The sequence below is a fragment of the Leuciscus leuciscus genome (assembly GCF_965113295.1).
Source record: "Leuciscus leuciscus genome assembly, chromosome: 6".
In the NCBI taxonomy this organism is placed as follows: domain Eukaryota; kingdom Metazoa; phylum Chordata; class Actinopteri; order Cypriniformes; family Leuciscidae; genus Leuciscus; species Leuciscus leuciscus.
This window is the reverse complement of record NC_138730.1, coordinates 33,818,920-33,844,196: the sequence shown is the minus strand read 5'-3', so window position 1 is coordinate 33,844,196 and position 25,277 is coordinate 33,818,920. Positions and strand designations below refer to the sequence as shown.

The 25,277-nt window shown below is 37.5% G+C and overlaps 1 protein-coding gene and 1 long non-coding RNA gene across 2 annotated transcripts; one reads left to right on the top strand and one right to left on the bottom strand.

Moving 5' to 3' along the window:
- Positions 1–3,401: 3,401 nt before the first annotated feature.
- Positions 3,402–8,658, top strand: LOC309500232. The gene is made up of 5 exons (XR_014206506.1): positions 3,402–3,434; positions 3,647–3,802; positions 4,006–4,281; positions 8,240–8,395; positions 8,599–8,658. It is a non-coding gene; the product is annotated as an uncharacterized lncRNA (long non-coding RNA).
- A 7,888-nt stretch (positions 8,659–16,546) lies between these two features.
- myadmb (myeloid associated differentiation marker b) lies at positions 16,547–21,504 on the bottom strand. Its single transcript, XM_082171873.1, has 2 exons — positions 21,418–21,504; positions 16,547–18,616 (listed from the first exon to the last, which is right to left on the bottom strand). The coding sequence occupies exon 2, from the start codon at positions 18,529–18,531 to the stop codon at positions 17,650–17,652; it is 882 nt and encodes a 293-aa protein (XP_082027999.1). The 5' UTR covers positions 18,532–18,616; positions 21,418–21,504; the 3' UTR covers positions 16,547–17,649.
- Between the last annotated feature and the right edge of the window lie 3,773 nt (positions 21,505–25,277).

The following is a 25,277-nucleotide window of genomic DNA, read 5'->3' as shown; positions in this document are numbered from 1 at the left end:
TTGTGAGATTAGATTATCATTAACTAAGATTAATAAGTGCTGTAGTAGGAGTATTTTTCATTGTTAGTTTATAACTAATGTAGATTTACTTCAATTTTTCAGCTATTTCATATCTTTGAATTCCTCTGAGCTGGGATCAATTGACCTAGTTTTTCTAAATTTGGAAGTGAAGTGTATATTTCTATTAAAACGTCATGTTGTTTTACTTGTAATTTCTCTAAATTTGATTTGGCTGCAGCTCCATATGCTGTCATACACACGTCCGTATAATCCATAGGTATAATCATAGATCTCATCAGTTCAAAACCAGACACATCTTGTTAGATTTTGCAAATTTTTACACTTTGTTTTTCAATAGGCTTATGTTCTATGCGTTCTCCACTTTTTATCATTTCAGGTCATGGTTAGTTTTGTGCCCCAGCCGATTACATTTTAAACGGATAGTTCACCCAAAAATGTAAGGTTCCCTCATTCTTCCCTCTCAATTTGTAACATATGTTTCCCTCGCTGGTCAAAATGACCCGAAGCCATACAATTACTTATGTTTTTTGTTTAGAACGCTTTTTTGGATATTTTTTGTTCTTCTTTATTGTATTTACCTTTAAATGACTAGATTTGATCAATAAAAAATATTTTTCAGTTTATGACGCGTTGTGCTCTGTCTCTATCCCTCAAACTTTTGTGGTCGATTGTTACGTCATAGGCGCATTCTAATTTCTTCAGACCGTGAGTATGAGTGTAGCGGATTTATTCTTTTAGTAGCAAGTTGGCGATTGTGTGAGTATGCAGGGTTTTGGGGATCTGAATTTAATATTTTCATAATTTGCATAAGTATCTGCTTAAACTGTGATATGTTGTTGTCTCGATTTGCTGTAGCTACATTTTGATAAATATAGGCATGGTAGGCTACAGAGTGGTGGGTTTTGTGGAAATGAGAGGATGATATGTGAATCAATATTGATCAAATCGTTATATATATATATATATATACAGGGCCGGCTCTAGGTTATTTGGTGCCCAAGGCGAGAGTTTTTTATTTTTTATTTTTATGCGACACACCGAAGCAGTTTGTTTATATCTATGGATATAACATGGCAGCAGACGCAAAGTTACCTTTCGATGCAGCCTTAGATAGTGTTCATCTAAACCAGGAAAAGTTTAGAACTACAAAAAGTTTAGTTTTACCGTGGTAACCTGTCCATGTTCAACTTTTACCCCATAATTTAAAGCGCTAAAACCAGCTGTCAGATGTTTTCGCGCCACTCCCGGTTGCTGAGCAACGCGCGTGGGTTGGCCTGTCAGAGTGACTCAGTCGTTTTTTAGGATTGTATAATCTAGTAAAAGAAATGGACAAATACAAGCAGTGTGTGGACAGTGCACAGTAAAAGTGTACAGCGTGTGCGCAGCTTTCATAATATGATACATACATTTAATTAACTTTTTTTTTTTTTTTTTTTTGCAATTTTGCGCCCCGTCCAGCAGATGGCGCCCCAGGCGGCCGCCTGTGTCGCCTGTCGGCAAAACACCGGCCTTAATTGTTGATAATTTATATTTCATTGACTAAACGATAGCAGATCTGATGACACACTTAAGTGATATGCTTGGCCTTAAGCTGATTCGAGTTAGCAATCAAATTTGCCTGGACAACCGGGCATAATAAAAAATGACTATAGGCTTTTAGGGATGGGACGATTAGTGCTACAGGTTTCACTATAAACCGTGTTTGATTATCGTGATTTTAATAACTCACTGTAAATCCTGTCCAGCCAGCAACAGGCTGACGCAAGTGCAGCGCGCAATGTTGTTGTTTTTTTATTCGAGGAGGAATGGTGGAAGGCAGATTGATGTTTTAAATATTACATGATCACAAAAATATTATCAAACTCAGTAAACAATAAATCAACTCTGATTTCATTTTCAATACAATCGAAAACGGAGACGCAAGACGGCAAGTTAAACGAGATGTGCGCTGTGCTATAATGCGTTGTTATTGACGACGGTCATTTTAAGGAAGGAAATGCCACAGAATATAATCTTGCTTAAAAAAGGTCATAGAGCTGCTTGTTTTATTTGTTGTTTGTTGATTCAACAAATATAAAACTTGATGAAATGTTTTCAAGGCTATTAAAGTTTCAGATATAAAACTTGTTAAAATGTTTTCAGTGTGAGCATCAGTTATTTTTGAACACTTTCATCTCGTTTTAACAAAACCGTTATAATATTGATAATCACGATAATTTTGGTCACTATTTTCGTGATATGAAATTTTCATACTGTCCCATCCCTATAGGCTATAGGCTACATTTACATTGTGTGCATCTGAGTTATGCACATTAGTAAGGAAATTAATAAAAATAACAATTAACTTTTTTAGCTTCATTGTTCATTTTAAATGCATTTTAAGGAGGCTCTCAGCCTCCCTTCCCTCTTCTGATGGATTGCCACTGGGCATAGCCTACACTGTATACATTTTTAATTTTTATTTTTAGAAAATTAAAGGCCCGGGTATACTTGATTTTCCGCGTTCAGCTCCATCTCGAGCACAGTCGTGTCCTCACAGCTATTAGTTGGTGGACCAGTTTGACACTGCACAATTTCTTAATTTTACTCTACCAGATGTCAAAGAGCAGTACAGAGTCGTGTCAACATTCCTCTGTCTTAACAATCACCTAGTGTATGCGTTGTTTTGCACGCACCGTTAGTGAAAAAAAATTGGGCTACATACGGATGTCCGTGGAACTTCCGATGACAAAAATTGCAGAATGCGGATGACATAAGTTTAAGTTGGGCTTAAGACAACAAGATTTCAGGTTCTTGTACTGTATGTTTACTCAAATCATCTCTTCCCTTTCTCTTTCTTTCATAGTGTTTCACAGATATAAACTGCAAAAAGTATTGTTCACTTCTAGTTCATTTTCTACATCATATCCATCATCAATATGAGTATGTCAACCATGCACACCCTTTTTGAGAGTGCAGAGGAGTTCTCCTCTTCTGAAATCTCAGATGAGCTCATTGCGGCCCTTGCTGCGGGGCGGTGGTGGGCGATGGTGGAAGCTTCAGTCCTCATATCTGAGCATCCTGAGTATGGGTACCTCATCTCAGGGCAGTGGGGGGAAACAGTGGAGACAGGAGAAACATCATGCCCCACATCCCTGGTCTTCATTGATGCATCTGAGAAGGCTGATTCCGGAGATGGGCAAAAACAAAAGATCCCTGCCAACAGCCAACAGTCAGACCCAGGCAGCTTAGACCAAATTGATGATTTATGTAGCATGTTTGCAAAATGTTGTGTAATTTCAGATATTACCATGCCTGACAACATCTCAGAGAGGCAAAAACCAGTGATCCTTGAGCCTGAGATAGCGCCTGTGTGTTGCTCACAGGGAGCACCTGTTATTAGCACAATCTCAGAGAGGAGCACAGAAGCTTCTGTAAGTCCCTTATATCTCTTGTTTTTACTTATTTTAAAATGTATTCAGACAAGTAAACATTGCCTTTAACTATGCTACTATGTTTTCTAGGTCCTCAATTTAAAATCCTTTTATATTTCAAAATGATCAAAAAAGATACGCCTTTTGATTTAGTCTAAGAAGCAGCCATAAACCTGCCCAGCATTGCACGATTATATCTGTTCTCTCAACAGGACAACGCAGGTCTGTGTCAGGCACCTCCACAAAAACTGTGTGTGGAACTGAGGCGCAACAACCATCCAGCCCCTCAGATAACCACTTCACAACCGAACCCGGGAACTCCGAACAGGCTTCAGTCCAGGTCCCAGCCGATCCGGAAAAGAGCTTTGGTAAGACCCTCCTCCTATCTCTCAATTTTACTAAGATTTAGAAACAAAATACATTAATAATTTTATCTGGGATGCAAATCATATCCTTTTCAATTCAGACGCCTTATATCGAAATGGTAGAAGCAATTTTTCTTTAGATTTTCTTTAAGAATCATTTATTAAATCTGGTCAGCGTTACATGATTGTGTCTGTTCCTTCAACAGGACAGTGCAGGAGTGGACTGGTCACCCCCACGAAAAAAGCAGCGGATGGAAATCAAAGTCAACAGCCAACAGTCAGACCCAGGCAGCTTAGACCAAATTGATGATTTATGTAGCATGTTTTTAAAATGTTGTGTAATTTCAGATATTACCATGCCTGACAACATCTCAGAGAGGCAAAAACCAATGATCCTTGAGCCTGAGATAGCTATGTCTGTGTGTTGCTAACAGGGAGCACCTGTTATTAGCACAATCTCAGAGAGGAGCACAGAAGCTTCTGTAAGTCCCTTATATCTCTTGTTTTTACTTATTTTAAAATGTATTCAGACAAGTAAACATTGCCTTTAACTGTGCTACTATGTTTTCTGTTCCTTCAACAGGACAGTGCAGAACCCCCACAAAAAAAGCAGCGGATGGAAATCAAAGTCAACAGAACGCCTTCTGTGTGAACACAAACACGACCCGGGATTATGGAAGCATATGGGTAGCAAATTTCAATTTGAAATGTAATATGCAAAATGACAATGCAATATGTAAAATGGCAAAGCATTTCTGTATTTAAATTTAAATTTTCCAACACTATCTCACGACCAATTCGTACGAATTCGTACGAATGATAAAAAGATGGCTAAATCGTACGAATTCGTACGACCTCACTCGTACGAATTTGTACGATTTGTCTAAACCCACGTGATGGGTAGGTTTAGGGGCGGGGTCAGGGATAGGTCATTCGTATGAATTCATACGAATTGGGCAATTCGTAAAATATGTACGATTTTGCAAAAATCGTCGTACGAATTCGTACGAGTGAGGTCGTATGAATTCGTACGAATTAGCCACCTCGTAGAATTTGTACGTTTTCCCGTGAGATCGGGTTGAAATTTTCCCCATCATTTGTGCAACGTTTGGTGCAAAATGAAAATGAAAATTCAATTATAAAATTTACATTTGCCATTTCATACACTAGTTTTAATATGTAAATTGAATACATAATTTAACGCTTTATAAGTTGCAAAATTAAAATTAAAATGTATTACAGAAATCATTAGATATGTTTAACATGTTCAAGCAAAAACTGTGGCAAAACTGTAATTTAAATGTTATTTTTTCTTAATTGCATTTACACTCACAGTTACGACACTTGCGATTGCATTTCCATTAAGTGTCCCGCAATGAATGTAGCAAAATTCAATGTGCAATTTGAAAATGCATTCTGAGCCGATCACGTGCCCGCCCCGCCCTGTCAATCACTGCGTGAAGTTGGCCCCGCCCCCAATCCAATGCAAAACGTCTGCAAACTAGTCCACATTCACCCAAAATAGACTCATATGTTTGTTCTAATTTGCGCCGATAAACGTTTATTTTGTGCTGCTTCGGTTTCTTAAATATTAAAATAATATTTATTGGTCACTCCGGAGCGACTTATAAAATAGGCTACGGTAAGTTATTTATTCTTTTTGTGCAAATGTCCCATAAAGTCCCATCCTTTAAGGATTAATTTATGTCCCATTGACCGGTCCATTGCATTACGAATAAAAGCAGAATCAATAAAGTCAAAAATGTAATGTGCAGGCAGGTGGTTGGAGTGTGTGCACGTTTTTTGACGAGTTTTATAGTCTTGATATTGTTTCTTATTCAAAAGTGGTGAGCACCCACAACCTAAAACCTCTTCCCGCGGCCCTGGTTTCTGTTGCTGTCAGTATTGTTTTTGGAAATTAGGCTACATTCAAATGCAATGGTCTCGTTTCAAAAGCATTGGTCAATATGCTTGCGTCGACTTCACTGTAGCCTATATGTGCCCTGCTTCCTTTCTGTGAGTTCTGACCGAAAAATGGAAAATATCAATTCCGTTTCAGAGTCCCTGTTTCATGTTTGTTAGCCCAGGACATTTTACAAATCCAGACCAAACGATGTTCTACGGCCATGTCCGGAATAAAGAGTAGCCTATCCATGTCACACAGTAAGATTTAGGATTCTGACCATATACCTCGCAGTCACAGACCGTATCAACGTCAGTGAGTGATACTTATTGTATTTCGCCACAGGGTGTCACTGTGGCCTCAACCCTTCGCCTTCGCTTACTCTGAGCTCGATTGCTATGTCTGAGGTAAACCACGCCCTCCTCATTACCCTATGCAGGAAGAAATGTAGGAAGAAATAAATGAAGAAATAAATAAATGTAGAAATACATAAATGTAGAAATAAATAAATGTAAAAATAAATAAATGTAGAAATAAATAAATGTAGAAATGAATAAATGTAGAAATAAATAAAAGAATAAAAAAATTAATATGGAAAAAAATTAATATATACATAAATAAGGAAATAAATGTATAAATAATTATTTATTTTCGTTTTTTGCTTTTCTATGTATATTTATTTATTTATTTATTTTTTCGTTTTTACATTTATTTGTATATTTATTTATGTATTTATTTATTTTTAATATTGGCAGACTTGGCATTCCATACCCCCCCCAACCTGCTCCACATTCACCCAAAATAGTCTCGTTTGTTTGTGCGATAGTTTGTGCCGGTTAAAGATCGTGTGCTGCTTCGTTGTTTAAAATATTAGACACTGAATTATAGACGATGACGTCACCCGCCCTCGACATGCTCCACATTCACCCAAAAAAGGCTAGGTCGATGAATTTGACCCGTCAGATTCCGTGACCATGTTCATATGTATTAATACCTTATCAATATGCTTTATAAAATGGAAAGGGACTCGCATGTATGCCTCATATTTTATGATTATACAGCTGAATAAACAGAGATGGTCACACATCACATTCGTCACTTTATTGAACATTACAGTCAGTTATAAATAAAGAGCGGTCACATTTTTGTGATTTTTAGCTATTAATACCGAATACCAACGGAGCTTTGTGATCTCAGAGTAATAGGCCTATGCATTTGGAAGGAAAAACTATAGGATCTCCAACATTATTGGGTATTACAGTTAATAGTAGGCTAATAATAAAGATAAGCATGTATCAGACAATGATAATATTTTATACAAAACGAAAACATCAACACAGTCCAGCATCAGACAACAGCAGCGCAGCAGAATGTTGACATGGGTGTCGACGCTTGATAGGCAGAACATTCTCCCAGACCCAGACGGTCCAACATCGTACCGGTTCTATCACCTGCAGGCGCGTAATAATCTTCGGGAATACATTTCTTTGTCCACGCTCCACTTAGTGAATTTAACGCTCGTATCAGCTCTGCCGCCGCCCTGTTTCCTTCCAACACCTCAAAATACGCACCATAGCGTGTGTTTACCTGTTGCCGAGCCCCGCCTTCACGCAGTGATTGACAGGGCGGGACGGGCACGTGATCGGCTCAGAATGCATTTTCAAATTGCACATTGAATTTTGCTACATTCATTGAGGGACACTTAATGGAAATGCAATCGCAAGTGTCGTAACTGTGAGTGTAAATGCAATTAAGAAAAAAATTGCATTTAAATTACAATTTTGCCAGTTTTTGCTTGAACATGTTAAACATATCTAATCATTTCTGTAATACATTTAAATTTTAATTTTGCAACTTATAAAGCGTTAAAATATGTATTCAATTTCCATATTAAAAGTAGTGTATGAAATGGCAAATGTAAATTATATAATTGAATTTTCATTTTGCACCAAACGTTGCACAAATGATGGAAAATTTTTTATTTAAATACAGAAATGCATTGCCATTTTACATATTGCATTGTCATTTTGCATATTACATTTCAAATTGAATATTGCTACCCATAAGCTTCCATACCGGGATTGATGCCGGCATCGATGCCGGGTTGGGGACCTAGTAATATTGCCGTGTTCAGTCCCGGAACGTGCGCTGTGTGAACAAAAGCCGTAATAATGCTGTGTCGTAGTGATGACACTGAAGCCGGGATCGTTCGCTAGCTGTAATGCACAAGTTTATAATCGAATCAGAGAAAAAAATGCACAAGCGTGGTTTCTTGAGAGAGAAATCTCAGCTCATAAGCAAACTTAAGACTCTGCTGAGACAATACATGTCACATCGATGTCACGTGTCTTTACGGGATTTTTACGGGTTGTGTGTGAACGCACTCTCTGATTCCGGAAAATCACTGGCAGTGTGAATGAACCAAAATCAAACGGTCACTTTATCCGTGTATTTTCCGGAATCTCTGTGTGAAAGGGGCTTAAGAAGCAGCCATAAACCTGCCCAGCATTGCACGATTATATCTGTTCTCTCAACAGGACAACGCAGGTCTGTGTCAGGCACCTCCACAAAAACTGTGTGTGGAACTGAGGTGCAACAACCATCCAGCCCCTCAGATAACCACTTCACAACCGAACCCGGGAACTCCGAACAGGCTTCAGTCCAGGTCCCAGCCGATCCGGAAAAGAGCTTTGGTAAGACCCTCCTCCTATCTCTCAATTTTACTAAGATTTAGAAACAAAATACTTTAATAATTTAATCTGGGATGCAAATCATATCCTTTTCAATTCAGACGCCTCATATCAAAATGGTAGAAGCAATTTTTCTTTAGATTTTCTTTGAGAATCATTTATTAAATCTGGTCAGCGTTACATGATTGTGTCTGTTCCTTCAACAGGACAGTGCAGGAGAGGACTGGTCACCCCCACGAAAAAAGCAGCGGATGGAAATCAAAGTCCTCCTATCTCTCAATTTTACTAAGATTTAGAAACGAAATACTTTAATAATTTAATCTGGGATGCAAATCATATCCTTTTCAATTCAGACCAGGGCCGTGCACAGACATTTTGAGGGGCAGATGGGGCACTATAAGGAGTTTGAATGAGGCAGTATCATCTTAATATAGAAAATTAAAAACAACTCTTTTATATGGGCAATAAGATTACAATTAGGATTTAGTGCAAAATCAATTTATGTTGTTATAATTACTCTTCCAATTAAATAATTCAATGTCAATGCCAGTTTAACTGTCTGATGCTCAGTGGGCTCTCACTCTCTGAGCTGCCTCGTCCTATGGAAGTAGTATAGACATTTAATTTAATATTATACAGTTAAAGTATAAATTGAAATGATATACAGGTTACAACAGTTATAAAGTCACACCGGGGTAAAATGCGCATTTGACTTATACCACTCAATGGCACAAATTCTGCTCAGCACTTTTTTTCATAAACGCTTTTGATGATGGACTTGGAAATTTGGCTGATCATTGACTTGATCAAAGTTGATTCTGTGCTAATTTAATCTACTATTTTATATATTTTTTAATGTTTTAGACTTATGTAGCAATTTAAATACAAAGATCTCAAGAATCTTGTTTCTGTATTTTTAAAATGAAAATTATGACAGATAGCCTATATTTATTGAACAAACATTTATTATTTAATTTATCAAAATAACTTAAATTTTTTTATAAACTTTGCTAAAGTGATTGGTTTGAACAAGTATCAACTTAGACATTATTAAAAGCATATTAATTTAGCTTAAGTATTTGTATCAATACTGTGTGTCTTTACCGTGCTGGTTTTACCCCGTGTGTACCTCCTTGCCACCTCATACATTAATACGATTTTTAAACAAACCACCTTTCTGATTTATTTTCACACAAAATCTGTTGCTCCATCAATTTTCAAACATATATTGTTCTGCAATCATACACTGGGAGTAGTGAAAATTAGAATTCTTGTTCAATCAAATTATTTAACCTGATCTAATCTAATATAAATAACACTAATAAATAAATCACGAATAAATAAATAACATTTTCTGTTGTCTGCCGATTTTGTAGACAAAAAAACAATGCCTTCACAAAATTAGAAGAACAGAGTGAGAAAGAGCAAAGACAAAGCCTATTCAACATTGCAAAAATTGAATCAAAGTTCTAGAAAGCCAGAGGGTAAATCATGTATAGAATATTTAGCAGACAGTTTTTCACACTTTAAGGGCCGTGCACTGGGGGGTGGCCCGGTGGCTAGAGCCACTGCCCTTCTGCCCTCATCAGCTGAGGTGCCCCTCTCGCCCCCCTCCCTAACCCTCCAGAAGATTCCCATAAAAACGTTCTGTTATCGCTCCGCTAAAGATCCACTGATTCCGCTCATCCGCTCCATGTTTTCCTGCTCGCTCCGCAGCGTCACTCGTAGACAAGCATGTGCCCGCTCTCCGACGACAGTTTCAGAATAGAATGTCGTCCCATTCACAGGCAGGGCCGTCCATAAGGGGGGATAAAGGGGAACGTTTTCTGGGGCCCAGCCGCTAGGGGGGGCCCATGCAGTCCAGCTATAATTATGTTCATCCTAAATATAAGCAAAGGTTACCATATTTTGTTTTGAACCAAAATAGCAACATTAATTGTTGAAAGTGAGAAAAAAAATGCATTTTATGTAATTTTGCTCGAGTAAAATATAGCCTGTGTCACAATGAAACACCCCTTTCCTGAAAATGGTCTGAGCAGGCTGGCGAGCGGGCGCGGGCGCCGTGAGCGCTGAGCGAGCAGCAGGAAGGAGTAGTGAGTTGTCGTCGAAAAAGATGGCTAAAGCAAAAAAGCTGTCGGGGGCTAAAAATAGAAAAAGATACAATACAACTTTAACATCATAGGATGTCCTGTTACTTTATCCGCTACAGTAAAAGACCTGGGTGTTATACTCGATTGCAACCTGTCTTTTGAAAATCATATTTCATATGTTACAAAAACAGCCTTTTTCCACCTTAGAAACATTGCTAAGCTACGTAATATGCTATCAGTTTCTGATGCAGAAAAGTTAGTTCATGCATTCATGACCTCGAGACTGGATTACTGTAATGCCTTATTAGCTGGTTGTCCTGCATCCTCAATAAACAAGCTACAGTTAGTCCAAAATGCCGCCGCTAGAGTTCTTACGAGATCAAGAAAATATGATCATATAACACCGATTTTATCATCACTGCATTGGTTACCTATAAAGTTCCGTATTAATTACAAGGTATTGCTACTGACTTATAAAGCCCTAAACGGCTTAGCTCCAGTCTATTTAACGGATCTTCTATCGCCCTATAATCCATCGCGCTCTTTAAGATCACTAAATTCAAGGCTTTTGGTCATACCTAGGATATTCAGAACCACCAAAGGAGGGAGAGCATTTTCACATTTGGCTCCAAAACTCTGGAATAGTCTTCCTGATACTGTTCGTTGCTCAGACTCGCTCTCCCAGTTTAAAACTAGATTAAAGTCGCAACTCTTCAGCCAGGCATTCATATAATCCCACAGTTCAAACTACAATCCGGCCTCTAGCTCATAAATGCCAGAGGAGAACTGGCCCCCGACTGAGCCTGGGTTCTCCCAAGGTTTTTTTTCTCCATTAGGTCACCTGATGGAGTTTTAGGACACCATTAGGTCACTTGATGGAGTTTTTCGGTTCCTTGCCACTGTTGCCTTTGGCTTGCTCAGTTGGGGATATTTAATTTAATTTTATCAATCAATAAATTCCTCTTGAAACAAACTTTGTTGTATTGTTTAAATTTAATACTGTGAAGCTACTTTGATACAATCTGTATTGTGAAAAGCGCTATACAAATTAACTTGACTTGACTTGACTTGACATGTATGGGCAAAGACGAAAGTTGTATGTACAAGCGAACATGTTAGTCAGGAAATTTCATTACTGCTCTGATGATGTGAAAGTGCACTTGTTTCGTGCTTACTGTACCCCTATGCAGCCCCATTATGGGTCAACTACAAAAAGGAGACCATGCGCAAACTGCAGGTAGCATATAATGATTGTCTGAGGATACTGCTGAAGAAGCCCAGGAGCAGCAGTGCAAGTAAGCTTTTTTGTGACTTGAGGCTAAGCTGTTTACAGGCCCTCTTGAGGAACCTAATGTTTAAGTTTATGGGTCGACTTGATGAGTCACAAAACTATATTATAGTAAGGCTCACAAGTCCCAGGTGTAGCTTGGTCCGATATCAATCACATCTATGGAAGCATTGGTATTGAGTGCCTTTTAAGACTTTTGTGAAAAAGGGTGTATTGTATATGTTTATGTAATTGTTTTTTGTTTTGTTTTTGTTGTTGTTGTTTGTTTTTGTATGGTGTATGTCCAGAGGGCTGTTCCATAAAACAAGATTAGAATACAAGCCAGGCTTATTTTGGTTAGTCAGACTTATTGTCGGTGGATTCTGTTTCATAAAGCAAACTTAAAATAGTTCAAACCCAGTTACCCTGGCAACTTATGCTGGGAAACTAGCCTGGTCCAAGGCTAACTTACACAGATCCTCTAACACTGACCGACAAGAACACAATGATATTACCACTGACACTCTCCCATACCATTATTGGACTTTATTAACCACTATTAGTTCAAAAATAAATACGCAGTATACAGAAAATCAACTTAAATAAGGCTACAATGATAAATTAGACTATAGATAGATAGATAGATAGATAGAATATTTACTACAGGTTTTCTTTTGGCTGAATGTTTTGTGCCCAAGATTTTATTAGATTGTTTTAAAGATTTATGAATACATTTATCTCTGGTTTTGTTTGGCAGCTGTACATGTTTATGATTATTAGAAGAACATTAGAACACAATCTAAAAAAAAAAAAGCTTTTTAAAGCAGAAGTTAAAATCACAAAATTAAAAATAAATAATTACAAAAGCACAGTATAAATTTTAACTGGTAAGATGAATCTGAGCTTAGTAATTGACAGTATATTAGCCTACATTTGATTTACACCATTACAATAGTCCCTTTACAGTTATTGCTATCATAAAAATACACTTGTAGGTTTAACATTCTAAATAAGGCACATCTAATGTCCAAACAACAAATATTTTAGCATATTTATATATATAAAATGTACTGTATTATGTCTTTCAATTCAAACACATTTAACACAATTATACAAATGGGCAGTTCCTTTAAAGACATCATATTTTCCCCCAATAAATATTCCTTATTTTTCCTTCTACTTTTTTTTCTTTTGTGATGATACCCACCAACACATAGCCTAAAAAACACATAAATTAGAACAATAACCAAAAAGTACATAGTTAGACACTTTTACATAATGATTTAAGGGGAAAAAGACAAAAAACAAACAAATAAATATTAATAAAAATTTAACATTCACATATTTATATCAAACTCTTATAATGACACATAATTCCTAACAGTTATTCAAGTAATATTATTTAAATATCAAATATTCAATATTAAATAAGTCAATAAATAAAATAACAAATAACTAGAAATAAAAGGGAGGGTTATATAAAAATGTAGTTAATGTAGGCTAATATATGTTCCTTTATTTTATGGAATATTCTTTGATTTTAGAGTTGCACATATCTTTTCAAAATGTATACATTTGCTCTTAATTTCATGTTATCCTCTCCATAGTGTACTTTAGAAACTAAATCTAACCACTCATTTAAAACTGGGGATTCTTGCTTTCTCCAAAAAATTATTGCATTAAAAGCTGTAATTCTCAGCATAAGTAGGTCTATATGTCATCTTTATTAAGTAGCATAGGTCCTATACCCAAAACTATATTTTGTATCTTTATATATTTAGTTTCTTAAAAAAAATCTTCCCTGAATTAGGCTACTTCTGTTCAATTTTTTTTTTTTTTTTTTGAAGTATAAAATATATGAGTGTAATGAGCTAGAAGTTCACTGCAACTTATCCAACATCCTAAAGATAAATTATTATAATTAGAAGATATTTCTGGTGTTATAAAATATCGCATATTAATTTGCCAAGCAAAATGTATATTTTAGTCCGAATTATTGCGCTCCTATTTGGCGCGCATGCGCGCAGCAGCGCTCGTTCAATATGAAGATTAGCAGTAAAATGGATACATTAACATTTGCACGACTTTCTAACATTTACAGATGGAGAATATAACTGTAAAATGTAAGTTTTGCACTGAGGGGAAAAAAAAAACATGTCACAAACGCATAAAACAGCACAAAATATACGCTGTTTGATGGTGGATCGATTTGATCCACGATCGACCTCTAGGGCTGCTTCAGAAACGCGTGCACACGCAATTGTCTAGACTTGATAAACCTGGATCAAATTAGTGAGATTGCGTGAACTTCAATTACCTTTTATGGAACCACTTTAGCCCCAACTTATTTGTTAGGCTCATTCAAGTCCGGTTTTGGAGTTTAATCCCCGCTTTTCTAAGCGTCTTTTATGGAACAACCCTCTGCTGTTGGGCCTAGAGCCTGTAATAAAGTTTATATATATATAGATACATAGATTATATCTAGATACATATCTAGGTACATATTTAGAGACATAGATATATTATAGCTACATATCTAGATACATAGATAGATTCATATAGATAGATACATAGATAGATATATTTGGATAGATAGATAGATAGATAGATAGATAGATAGATAGATAGATAGATAGATAGATAGATAGATAGATAGATAGATAGATAGATAGATAAAATGGATGCTCGCCAGAAGAGATGCTGTACATCTGTGGTGTGGGAGCATTTCCGTTTAGAAACCCCAAATAAAGTGACTGTGAGATGTGTGTATTGTGATCGGCAGCTAGCCTACTGCAACAATACATCATCCATGATGCGCCATTTGAGGAGAATTTGAAATTTGCGTATTTGCCCAGAACTCATGATCCCCTAACTTACTGGAAAGAGAGAGCAGTAATCTTTCCTCATTTGTATGTCCTTGCTAAAAATATATATTTGCACGTCAGCAACAAGAGTCCCTTGTGAAAGGATTTTTTCAAAGGCTGGAGAAATTATCTGTAAAAAAAGAAGTCCTTCCACAGCAGAGAAATTAATATTTTTTAATAAAAATCTCAAAAAAAGTGAGACATCGTGGCTTGATTTATTTTATTAATATTCATTTTGCAGGACCAAAATAACATTATGCACAGTGAGGAGCCAACAGGTTACAAGCTTCACATATTAGAAAAATACAATAATAAAAAAACAACACATTTTTTTAATGGCTCGTCAAAGTTGTTTCAGATCAACACCTGCAAGTGACCACTAGGTGTCACCGTTGAGACGGGTGTCGGATTGATTCGAAGCCTCGAAACAATATGGCCCATTTGGTTCAACTGTTTCATTGCTTCACGAAGCCTCGATCTGCCCACCACTAAGGCTAACAGCGAGCCGAGCCGGGCCAGTGGCCTCGGGCCTCAAGCACCGGGCTTGCGTTTCCACTGCCGGGCCATTAGCCCTGCAGCGCTGCCCTAAACCCCACCCTTAACACGCCTTCCTGGATCAAACGTCATACAACCCCACCCATTTCAGCGGGAATTATGATGTTCATTCAGGCAGGAAGTTAGGAAGTTAGAAAACTTAGATTTTAAGAAGATAGCATGTATTAACTCACCGTCCGCGGCTGCCATAGTCCCGACTTGTCTCTCCACTAACAGAGGGACGTTGACCCAGCACACCGTCCATCAAGTCGAACCATGGAAAGTTCCTTCTCTGGGTTCGCTTTGTCCATTGTGCGTTTTAATCGCCTTGTACTGCGCCCACAACTTTTTAATTTTTTTCCGAACTTGAAGCGTTGTTCGCTGAACGCTTAGCTTAGCAAGTTCTGCAACGATGTATTTTATAACGTCCTCGTTTCTGCACACGCCGTCAAATTGACGTTGTACCCTTTCTTCTGCCCAAATGCTCAGAAGAGCTTTGGTATCTTCGACAGACCAGTACAGGCGATTCTCCATTTCGAGCAGCGTTTAATTTTCGCGATATAAAAAAGTGAAATGTGCATCTTGCCGCAGACCATAACTTTCCCGAACACCGATAAACTCCGCCTTTTACCTTGACCACGCCTCTAGCCCGAGCTGGCCCAAGGTATTCGATGGGCCAGAAATCCTGGCCATTGGCCCCGAGTAAGCCCCGATCAAGCCCCGGAAGTGACAGTGGAAACGCGACTGGCCCTGGCACGCACTAGCCCGACAGTGGAAACGTGGCTATTGTGAGTCACTGAATCATTCATTGATTTGATTCATTCAGAATAGCTCATTTATTTACGAACAAAATTAGTATTTATGAATAAGTCACTGAATCATTTAGTCTACTGATTTGGTCCAAAAATTCTGATTCATTTAGGAACCTGAAACACCTCACTGGAGACAGTTCATGTGTGTCTGTTTGTATTATCAAAATTCTCCCATTCATGTTTTTACAGAGACCTATAAAATTGAATTCAGATCTAATACAGCAAATTAGATTTTGCAATCGAATATACTCTTTCTTTATATCAACAATTGTTTGATTTTTATTTCTCCTAATCTTAATTTTAGGAGAAACACATCTGGCAAAGGTGATTCATACATTCAACATAACTGAACAATCCAATCCAAGTCTCCTGAGCTGAGAAAAAGCGACCTCTGAGCAATTTAATGTTCCTCTGGGTGAATGTACTGTATGTGAATGTTCTAGAATGTGATTCATTAGCTCAGGGATGGAGAGTCAACAGATGTTCTCTATCTTTTCACACATGCATAACTTTAAACAAAGAATGAGTAAATGGTTGGTAAGTCTAAATCACTGTATACAATAGTAAATGAGGCAAGAGCGCAGATGCACAGAGATTACACTTGTTTCTTTATCATGGTTTTTATTCAGAGCTTGATTACACATTCACACAATGCTGCGGTGTGTGCTGTTCTCCTCTCAGCACAGAGAGAGACACAGTGCTGCATGTGCTCTCTCACTTTTTTATAATACAATGAAAACATTCTCATTCAAGCATCGAGGACTGTGTAACAGTCTGTGACAGGCACATGCAGATCCCAGAGACTTACAGCACAGCAAACATTTCATTTCCTTTCATTATCGTGAGGTGTCTGTGTAACTGATACTGTCTGCTGGTGTACAAAAAAAAAAAACAGCAATGGTTTCTATAGAGATTTGACAATAAAAATATTTTTAGCATTTGCATACTTCGCAAATCCATATGCACATATATAGCAATAATATCCCGTAAATATGAATCCAGTACAACATGTATATAAGAATAACAATATATTCAAGATGTCTTCAAAGTTGAATGATATGTCCAAATATACATTTATATTTCCCTTCATCGTCAATGTGTCAAAGTTACATTTTAGGAATTCATTATGTACGGTTCATTACACCATATGGACTTGACACATATACAACAAAGAGCAGTGTAATGTACTGAAACATATCAAGTATTACATAACAGACATTAAGTGCAAACACAGTTTTTAACTGATGCTGATTAACCTGAACGAGCTGAAGGCTGTTATATTGTGGTGATTGGCGATTTGACATTCACTCATACAAACTCACAAAGCTATAGTAGCTAATAAAAGAATCCTTCATGCAAAGCAACTTAAAGCACAAAGAAACAAAAAAAATTATAATAAAAAATAATAATGTAACATATGTGTTACATCAAAACATTTTATTATAAATTTTTTTTGTCAATGATTTATAATCATTAATTTGTCCATTTGTTACATTTTAAAAAATAATTGTAAAAAGTCCAACTTTTTTGCCTACTGTATACACGATTGCAAAACAGGCATGACAAAAAATATAGCTAACAGTGAATATAGTTTGACCTTTCATTTCAACATCATTACTCTCCAACCCACTTCCCTCTTTTTGCCTTTTAACTCTTTGCCGTCTTCTTGTATTATTTCTAGCTAAACCCCTTAAACATGAACAAAAACCAGCCTGGCTGAGTAGATGAGATCAGCCAGATAAAGAATGAAGTTGAGAGCGCTGAGCACCGAGATGGCCAGCAGCTTGTCCCACGAGCACAGGCCGCTGCTGGAGCCACAGCTGCTGGGTCTGTGGCTCTGGCCTCCATGCTTATTGTCAAACTTATATATGGGCCAGATGATGGTGGCGGACAGATACAAGCCCACAGCCAGGAGGGCATATGAAGACAGGAAGCGGGCGAAGGAGAAGGGCAGGCAACCTGTGCACTCTCCTACGCACATCACGATGATGGCTGCCGAAAAGATGAAGCAGATGCAGTACACAGCCAGGCACCACTTGGTCGCCGCATTCTGGTCATACGATATCGGCTCGCTGATGAAGACGAATATAATGCAGGCGACGAAGGTCTCGCACACCTTTAGCAGCCCTGGTGCTGTGGCCATGTAGCCAGCCACCTCTCCCGGACGAGCCTTACTGAGACTCACCTCGCTTAAGTACGCGATGGTGGCGAGGCAAGAGAATACGGTAGATGCAATGCGGCAGTTGATCATCTCACTGCGACCAGCAAAGCCTTTCAGGAAGTAAAGGGGGAATATAATAGAAGCGGAGAGGCAGAGGAGGGAGGCGTAGCAGGCGAACGTGATCGGAAAGTTCTTCCATGAGACAGGGGCGCGGGTCTGGAGGCCAAACATTTCCACTAAGATTATCAGAAGAGTTCCAACGAAACTGAAACTCCAGCAGAACACGCACCAGTCACCCGTGCCGTGGGTTACACCCGCTCCATAAAGAGCTACACTGAATGCTACACAGGCGAAAACCATGGCAGCCACACGGGCCCACAGGAGAGGTGAGGAACGCAACACCACCGGCATGATGGGCTCACAAAAAGACGATTTACAGGCCAATTAATGTCAACTGTGAGTAACAGGAAACAGGATTCTGTCTCTTCTTGGTTGTCTAGGAGAAATGAAGAAAAAGTAATCAGTCAGTCGTAAGAAAAAAACACACAATATGAACAAAACATCTAATAGATTTCTCACAGATTAAAGGGAGACTTCACACAAAAATTACAATTCTGTCATCTCTGCAACTCATGTTGTTGCAAACCTGCTCTTTCTTCTTTAGAACAGAAAAATCGAAGATATTTTGACTAATTCTATCCAGTCGGAAGATACCAAACATATTTGATATGTTGAGCTGGTTCTTGAACATTTATGCATTTAGTTCCAAAACAAGCTCAAAATCGAAATATCAAATGTTTATTTTGAGACAATTTTAGAAAGCATATGAAGAGTTCAGATGCAAAGGCCTCTAAGTGCCATCTGAAATTTTCTTCTAGAATGATAATTTTGATAAAGCTTGTATATTTAAGTTAAGTAATTTCACTTAAATGACAATTAATAGGTCATTTGCATTGCCATTTAAGTGAAATTATTGAACTTAAATATACGAGCTTGATAAAAATGATCATTCTAGAAGAAAATTTCAGATGGCACTTAGAGGCTTTTGCATCTGAACTCTTCATATTGTTTTTGTTTGTCATGCGTCTCCAATAGCAACCAGGCGCATATTTCTGTGTGGTTTTGTGTATGATGCCAAGTGTGGAGCCAAGTGTTTTAAAATCTGTTCAGATTATAAAAATCATGTGTTGTGTTCCTCATTCGGGTTTGCAACAATATGAGTTGGAGTAAATGATGACTTGAATTTTTGGATAACTTATAATTTTAATATCAAGGCTGAGTGAGGTTGTTTACTGAGGATAATCAGAAGTTAATCTGTGATTACAATCATTTCATTTTGGTCACATGTTAAAATTCCCCACTATGTGAAACTTGTAGAATAATAAGCCATGTATTCATGCAAATTAAATGGTCACATACTGAATAAATTTGGTGCTCTACAACAAAACGTCTCTGAGACTCTTTCGAGATTCCAGACTGGGAGTCAGTGAAATTATCTCAGTAATGTATTCAAGCTATTTAGACAAACTCGGCACAAGCGAGACCTTTACTCAACCCTACAGTCCATCTGTCATCAACCTTGTGGGAGGAGCCAGATAGGCTAACAATCGGAGTATTGAGGCCCCTTCCCAGCCCTCCTACACAGTTCTGTAACAGCCAGGAATACCTCCTTCATCTTGTCGGAGAGGTTCAAGTAAACAATAGAGGCATGCGTGTTTACATTTTCAGGGTTAAGTGGACAGAGGAGAACATAGTTAGGAAATAAGGGACAAAAAGTGATAAAGACGTTGTAAAATAAAAAAAATAAAAAAGCATAAACCCATGCAGATGCATTCAGAGCCACATATGGACAGACAGCCGATGGATTTGAAAAAGCATGCCCTTTCACCTCACAACGACTCATATTTTAAACACAGGCGGGAATAGCTTAGCTGTGAGTCATTTATCCCTTGCTCCCTCCTTTTTTTCCCTCTCTGCCTCTCTTACACTCTTTCTCTGCCTAGTGTCAAATTTTCCAACTTACTGATCAATTCCAGATGCTCTGCATCCCATCAAACTACAAAATGAGAGGGATGTGCCTGGTGTTTTCCACTCAATTCCCCCAACCTCTCTTTCCTTACTTGCAGTTCTACCACACACACCCACCCTTCAGACCTTTTTCTCTTTTTATACTTATAGAATTGGTTACTACAGAAATAGAATAGTGAAAGGAGAGTTTCTCCTTCCTTTAAACCTTCTCCTTCTCCTCAAAACCCTCTCCTTTGTCATCCACTCATGGCTATTTAAAATGATGAGACGGAATATGCTGCTGAATTCAATGCAATACACAATTATTCATGTTCTCTGTCAGCAGCAGAAATTGCCTATAGATGTCAAGGGGGAAAAAATCTAAGGAAACACATATGAGAAAACAGACCTAGACGGGGGCACGCTGATGTCTGAGACATGCCATTTATTACTCAATTTTCTCTCTTAATCTGGTTACAAGTGCTGTTATTTGTCTGTCCAGAGAAAAAAAAGGGGGGGAAAAAAAGCTCTCTACAGCCGTATTTTCTTACCTGGTGCAGAAAGAAGGAAAGCCAGCTTTATTGACTGCCAAAATATTTTTCAGTGGAAAAATCTACTTTTTGTATCAGAAACCGTTTGGTCTTATATAAAAGACCAGAATGGAAGGAAAAGCATTAGACTATATGCTCAAATGGAAAACATAAAATTAAATGAATTTTATGTTGGCTACTATGGAAGCAGTAAATCAAAACAAATTGTATCAAATGAACGGATCAATGTAAAATAGCAAAAAGTGACAGGAAATGAAAATGACATTTAGCTAGAAATGAGATCACCATCCAGCCAGACACGACAAGTGGGCGCGCCTCCCCCACGTGCCGCACCCATTCATACAGGATACATGAATTTTACTGTAAAACTTTTAAAAGTCAGAATTTCAAGTAAGCAAATATAGAAAAATACATTTCTGTCTCCGTCATCAAGATTTCCACATGCGAGCGCAACACGTGACGGGTGCTCGAGGAAATAGCCTAATGGATTTTACATTTAATTTAATTTTATCTGACCAATTGATCGCTACGGATGCACACTACGCCACAAGCAAAGTATGTATAAATAAAATAATGTATAATATAAAGCATTTTTATCGCCATCATCAGAATCAAGAACGCAAGTAAAACACTCTAGTTATGTCAGTAGCCAATACATAAGTAAACATAACGGTGCTGGCTGCTCGAAACGTCTGCTTTTAAAAAGATGAAAGTAAACTATCCTCAGCCTCTTTCTTACCCTTGTCCCGTTATCGTTCTCTCGAAGTGCTCAGTCTGAAACAAGTAGGCGCGGACTTGGATCTGACTTTTCAATCAGTGAGGACACTTTAAAACATGTTTATGAGGGATACCCCTCCACCCACCCCCAATCCGCCCATTACAAGCCAAATTAGGTAATATGTTCTCTCTTTCTCGCTCTCTCTCACTCTCTTCTGCTCTTTCTTCCACCCTCAAATAAACTGCAAATGCTCCTCTAAAAAAATTCTGAGCATGAGTAGACGATTTACTTTCTCATTCATGCAGTAACTGAACTGAATTCAGCCCAAGAAAAATACTGTATTCAGTATTTCCAGAGTGTAGTCTTTTCTTGTTTTATTGACTAAACTTAACTGAACTAAACTTCACCACCATCTTTCATATTCTATCCCAGCAGCCTGGAGGATAACAAGAAGTCTGACCTGTCTGCTTTCAGTCATCTTGTCAGGCAAAACATGTACTAACACTATAACAGAGGTCTTCAACTCCTGCTCCGACCTGGAGACGCATTGTCCTTCAATGTTTATTTCCAACCAGCTTCCACACATCTATGACTTTTAAGCAATCCTGAAGACCATGTTTAGCCGGTTCAGGTCAGGTCTGGCCAGGTCTGCAGCATAGTGGGTCTCCAGCAGCTGGGATACAATGAATGTTGTCATGCATACCTATCAGGATCCGCTGCCTCCGTGACTAGTATGCATGTGAGACCGGACTAACCCACACCACAAAACATTAAAACCTAACATTAAAAGAATGTGTGTATATAGAGTGGATAAGGTGAATAAGAGTTAGGTCATTAAAGCATATTTTACCTCCCATATATTAAACTACAGTGCAAACTGACATATAAAGACAGTGAATAAACTCTAAATGGCCATATCCGGCCTCTTGGTTGTGTAACTATTGTTATTCTACATCATCAAGCACTATACAAGTATCTTAAGTGGATGCTGGTCAGGAATGTTAGCATTTATTTATTTATTTTTAGGTCCATACAAGCTGGACGTAAGTGTTGCAATGTCACTTAAAGGGATAGTTCACCCAAAAATGAAAAGTCTGCCATTATTTCTCACCCTCAAGTTCTTTTAAACCTGAACCATGATGTTCTTTCTTGTGTTGAACACAAAAAAAGATATCTTGAACAAAGTTGGCAACCAAACAGTTGCTGGTCCCCATTGACATCTAAAGAATAGAAGAAGAAGAAAAAATAGTATGGAGGTCAATGGGGACCAGAAACTGTTCGCTTATCAACATTCTTTAAAATATCTTCTTTTGTGTTCAACACAAGAAAGAAACGAATATAGCTTTGGAACAACCAGACTCTTGAGGGTGAGTAAATGGTGACAGAATTTTCATTTTTGGGTGAATTCCTATTCCTTTAACTGCAAGTTATTGAACTATGGCCCCTGTATTTTATATTGTCTTTAATGTCATTTGTCACCCATGTTAAAGAAAGATTTGTCAAGACAAATTTAATTTAGTGGGTTTATCCATGCATATTGATGATAAATATCACATTCTAAATTACAAATACTTTACCAACAAATGCCATAAACAAAATAATTGTCGCAATAGGGTTTATAAGGAGGGTGACAATAGTGATATTCTGCATATATTTCTACAAAACGACTGTACTGTACGTTATAAGATTGGGATGGTATGTTGTAACTTTAACTCACAATCCAAACCATCATTCACATCCATAACCTAAAAATCCACAACCTTTAAAACCACTAGAAATATGTGCTCTGGTAAAAAGTTCACACTAGAAGTTATGCTATAACATCTACCTCTTGGTATTTATTTCTGTTGCTAGGATGCAGAGAGCTTGTTACTATGGAAACCAGATGTTTGTTTATGCTGTAATGTGGTTAGAGTGATGTGTGATTTAGAGCACATGTCCGCTTGCTGAGAACTGCTGCAAAAAGCGGAAACAGTGATTCCCCTCTCTCTTCTAACCAATCCCTTCCTCACAAGATGCTGTACAGAGAGAATATATACAGAGAGAGGACAAGAGAGAAAGGAAGAGTGCAGCTGAGTATTACGATAAAAATAAAATGCCCATTTCGCACTCTCTTCCAATTCAATATTACTAATTAAAAACACAATATAAATGTATCAGCATGGGTTGTGATAAAGCACACAAAGATGAAGACAATCTTTAATAAACTCCAAGAAAACTTAATCAAAGAAAACAGAACACAAAATGAGACCAGACAAATGAGAACTGAAAAGACTACAACTTAAATACATGGTAAATAATGGTAAAATAACAAACACATGTGCAGATCAAATGAATCACCATGACAACTGATAAGTGGCGGGAAAACTAGACAAAGAAAATCAGGAAATGAATGAAAACCAACTAAAAGTCCATGAAAATGAAACCAAAAGACCAAAATAACTGAATGTCTGTGACAATATATTTTATTATATATTATTTGGTGTTTTTTAATTAAGAATTTGTATAATAATTAAACATATTCATGGATTTCATCAGGTCCCTTTCCACAGGTGTATAAAATCAAGCACCTAGATCATGAATGCAGACTGCATTGTGCTTGATTAATACACCTGTGGAAAGGGACCTGATGAAACCCATGAATAAAGGCCTGGTTTCACAGACAGGGCTTGGATTAAGCCAGAATTAGGCCTTAGTTCAATTAGAGCATTTAAGTAGCTTTTATAAATGTTCCTTTAAAAAAACAAGATACTGGTGTGTATCTTGAAACAAAACAATGCGCTGCCGCTGACATATTTTAAGATATTCAGTCCAAGTTGCTTTCAGTTAAAACAGCTCAAACATGCATTTTAGTCTAGGGCTAAGCTTATGCCTTGTCTGTGAAACCGGGGGGATAGTGTTTTCAAAAATGTTCAGGATTAGAGTGTTTAATCAGACTGAAAGATTTGTAATTATCGAACAGAACAACAGACAAAAAATGACACACAACTAGCATATCGTCACAAGTCATTTTTTCAGGTTTCTCAGAAAACACAAAAACGGAACCAATAATTGAATATCGTCACCTTCCTAAAATAATTGCCTAAGTCATTTTTCAGGTTTCTCAGAAAACACACAAAAAAAAAGAAAAATAACTTCAGAGGTTCGTTCTTCTTGATGCAGCTCCCATCTTGAAAAGCTTGTAAAATTGCCTTTTAAAAATGTAAAATTGCTTTTAAAATCTTTTGACTTAGGCCAAATAAAACGGCCTAAGTCACACTCTTGACATAGGCCATTACATACAGGGGTAGAACTGCATGATCTGTTCAACTGAGGATGTGGGGATTTTACCAGAGGTGGCCAGCATCATGAGGAGATGACTTATGCAAAAAAATCATTTTTGTCAAATAATGACTTAGGCAATTATTTTAGGAAGGTGACGATATATGAAATAAAACCATTTAAATTATCGAAAAGTAATGTATTCATTCTAAAATTATTTTAATTATTAATTGATTATTGCAAATAAATTAAACTGTAATGCCATTGTTTGTTTACCAAATTAAATACAAAGTATAGTGTTATAAATATACATAATATATGTGTATATTAATAATATATATTAATAATAATAATAATTTATATATATATATAAACGTTGCAGGATTTACGATGCTGGTGACTGTTAAAATGTTAATACGCGTCATCACAGTCTGTGAAAAGGATCCATAGAGAGAGACCCTTACAGATCTTGCTAAGGGGAAGGGATTGGTGTTGTATGCTACCACCTACTGGTGAGAACCAAAAACGCATGGTGAAGTACGGTAACTGACCCATGTCGTTTTAAACACACACACACACACACACACACACACACACACACACACACACACACACACACA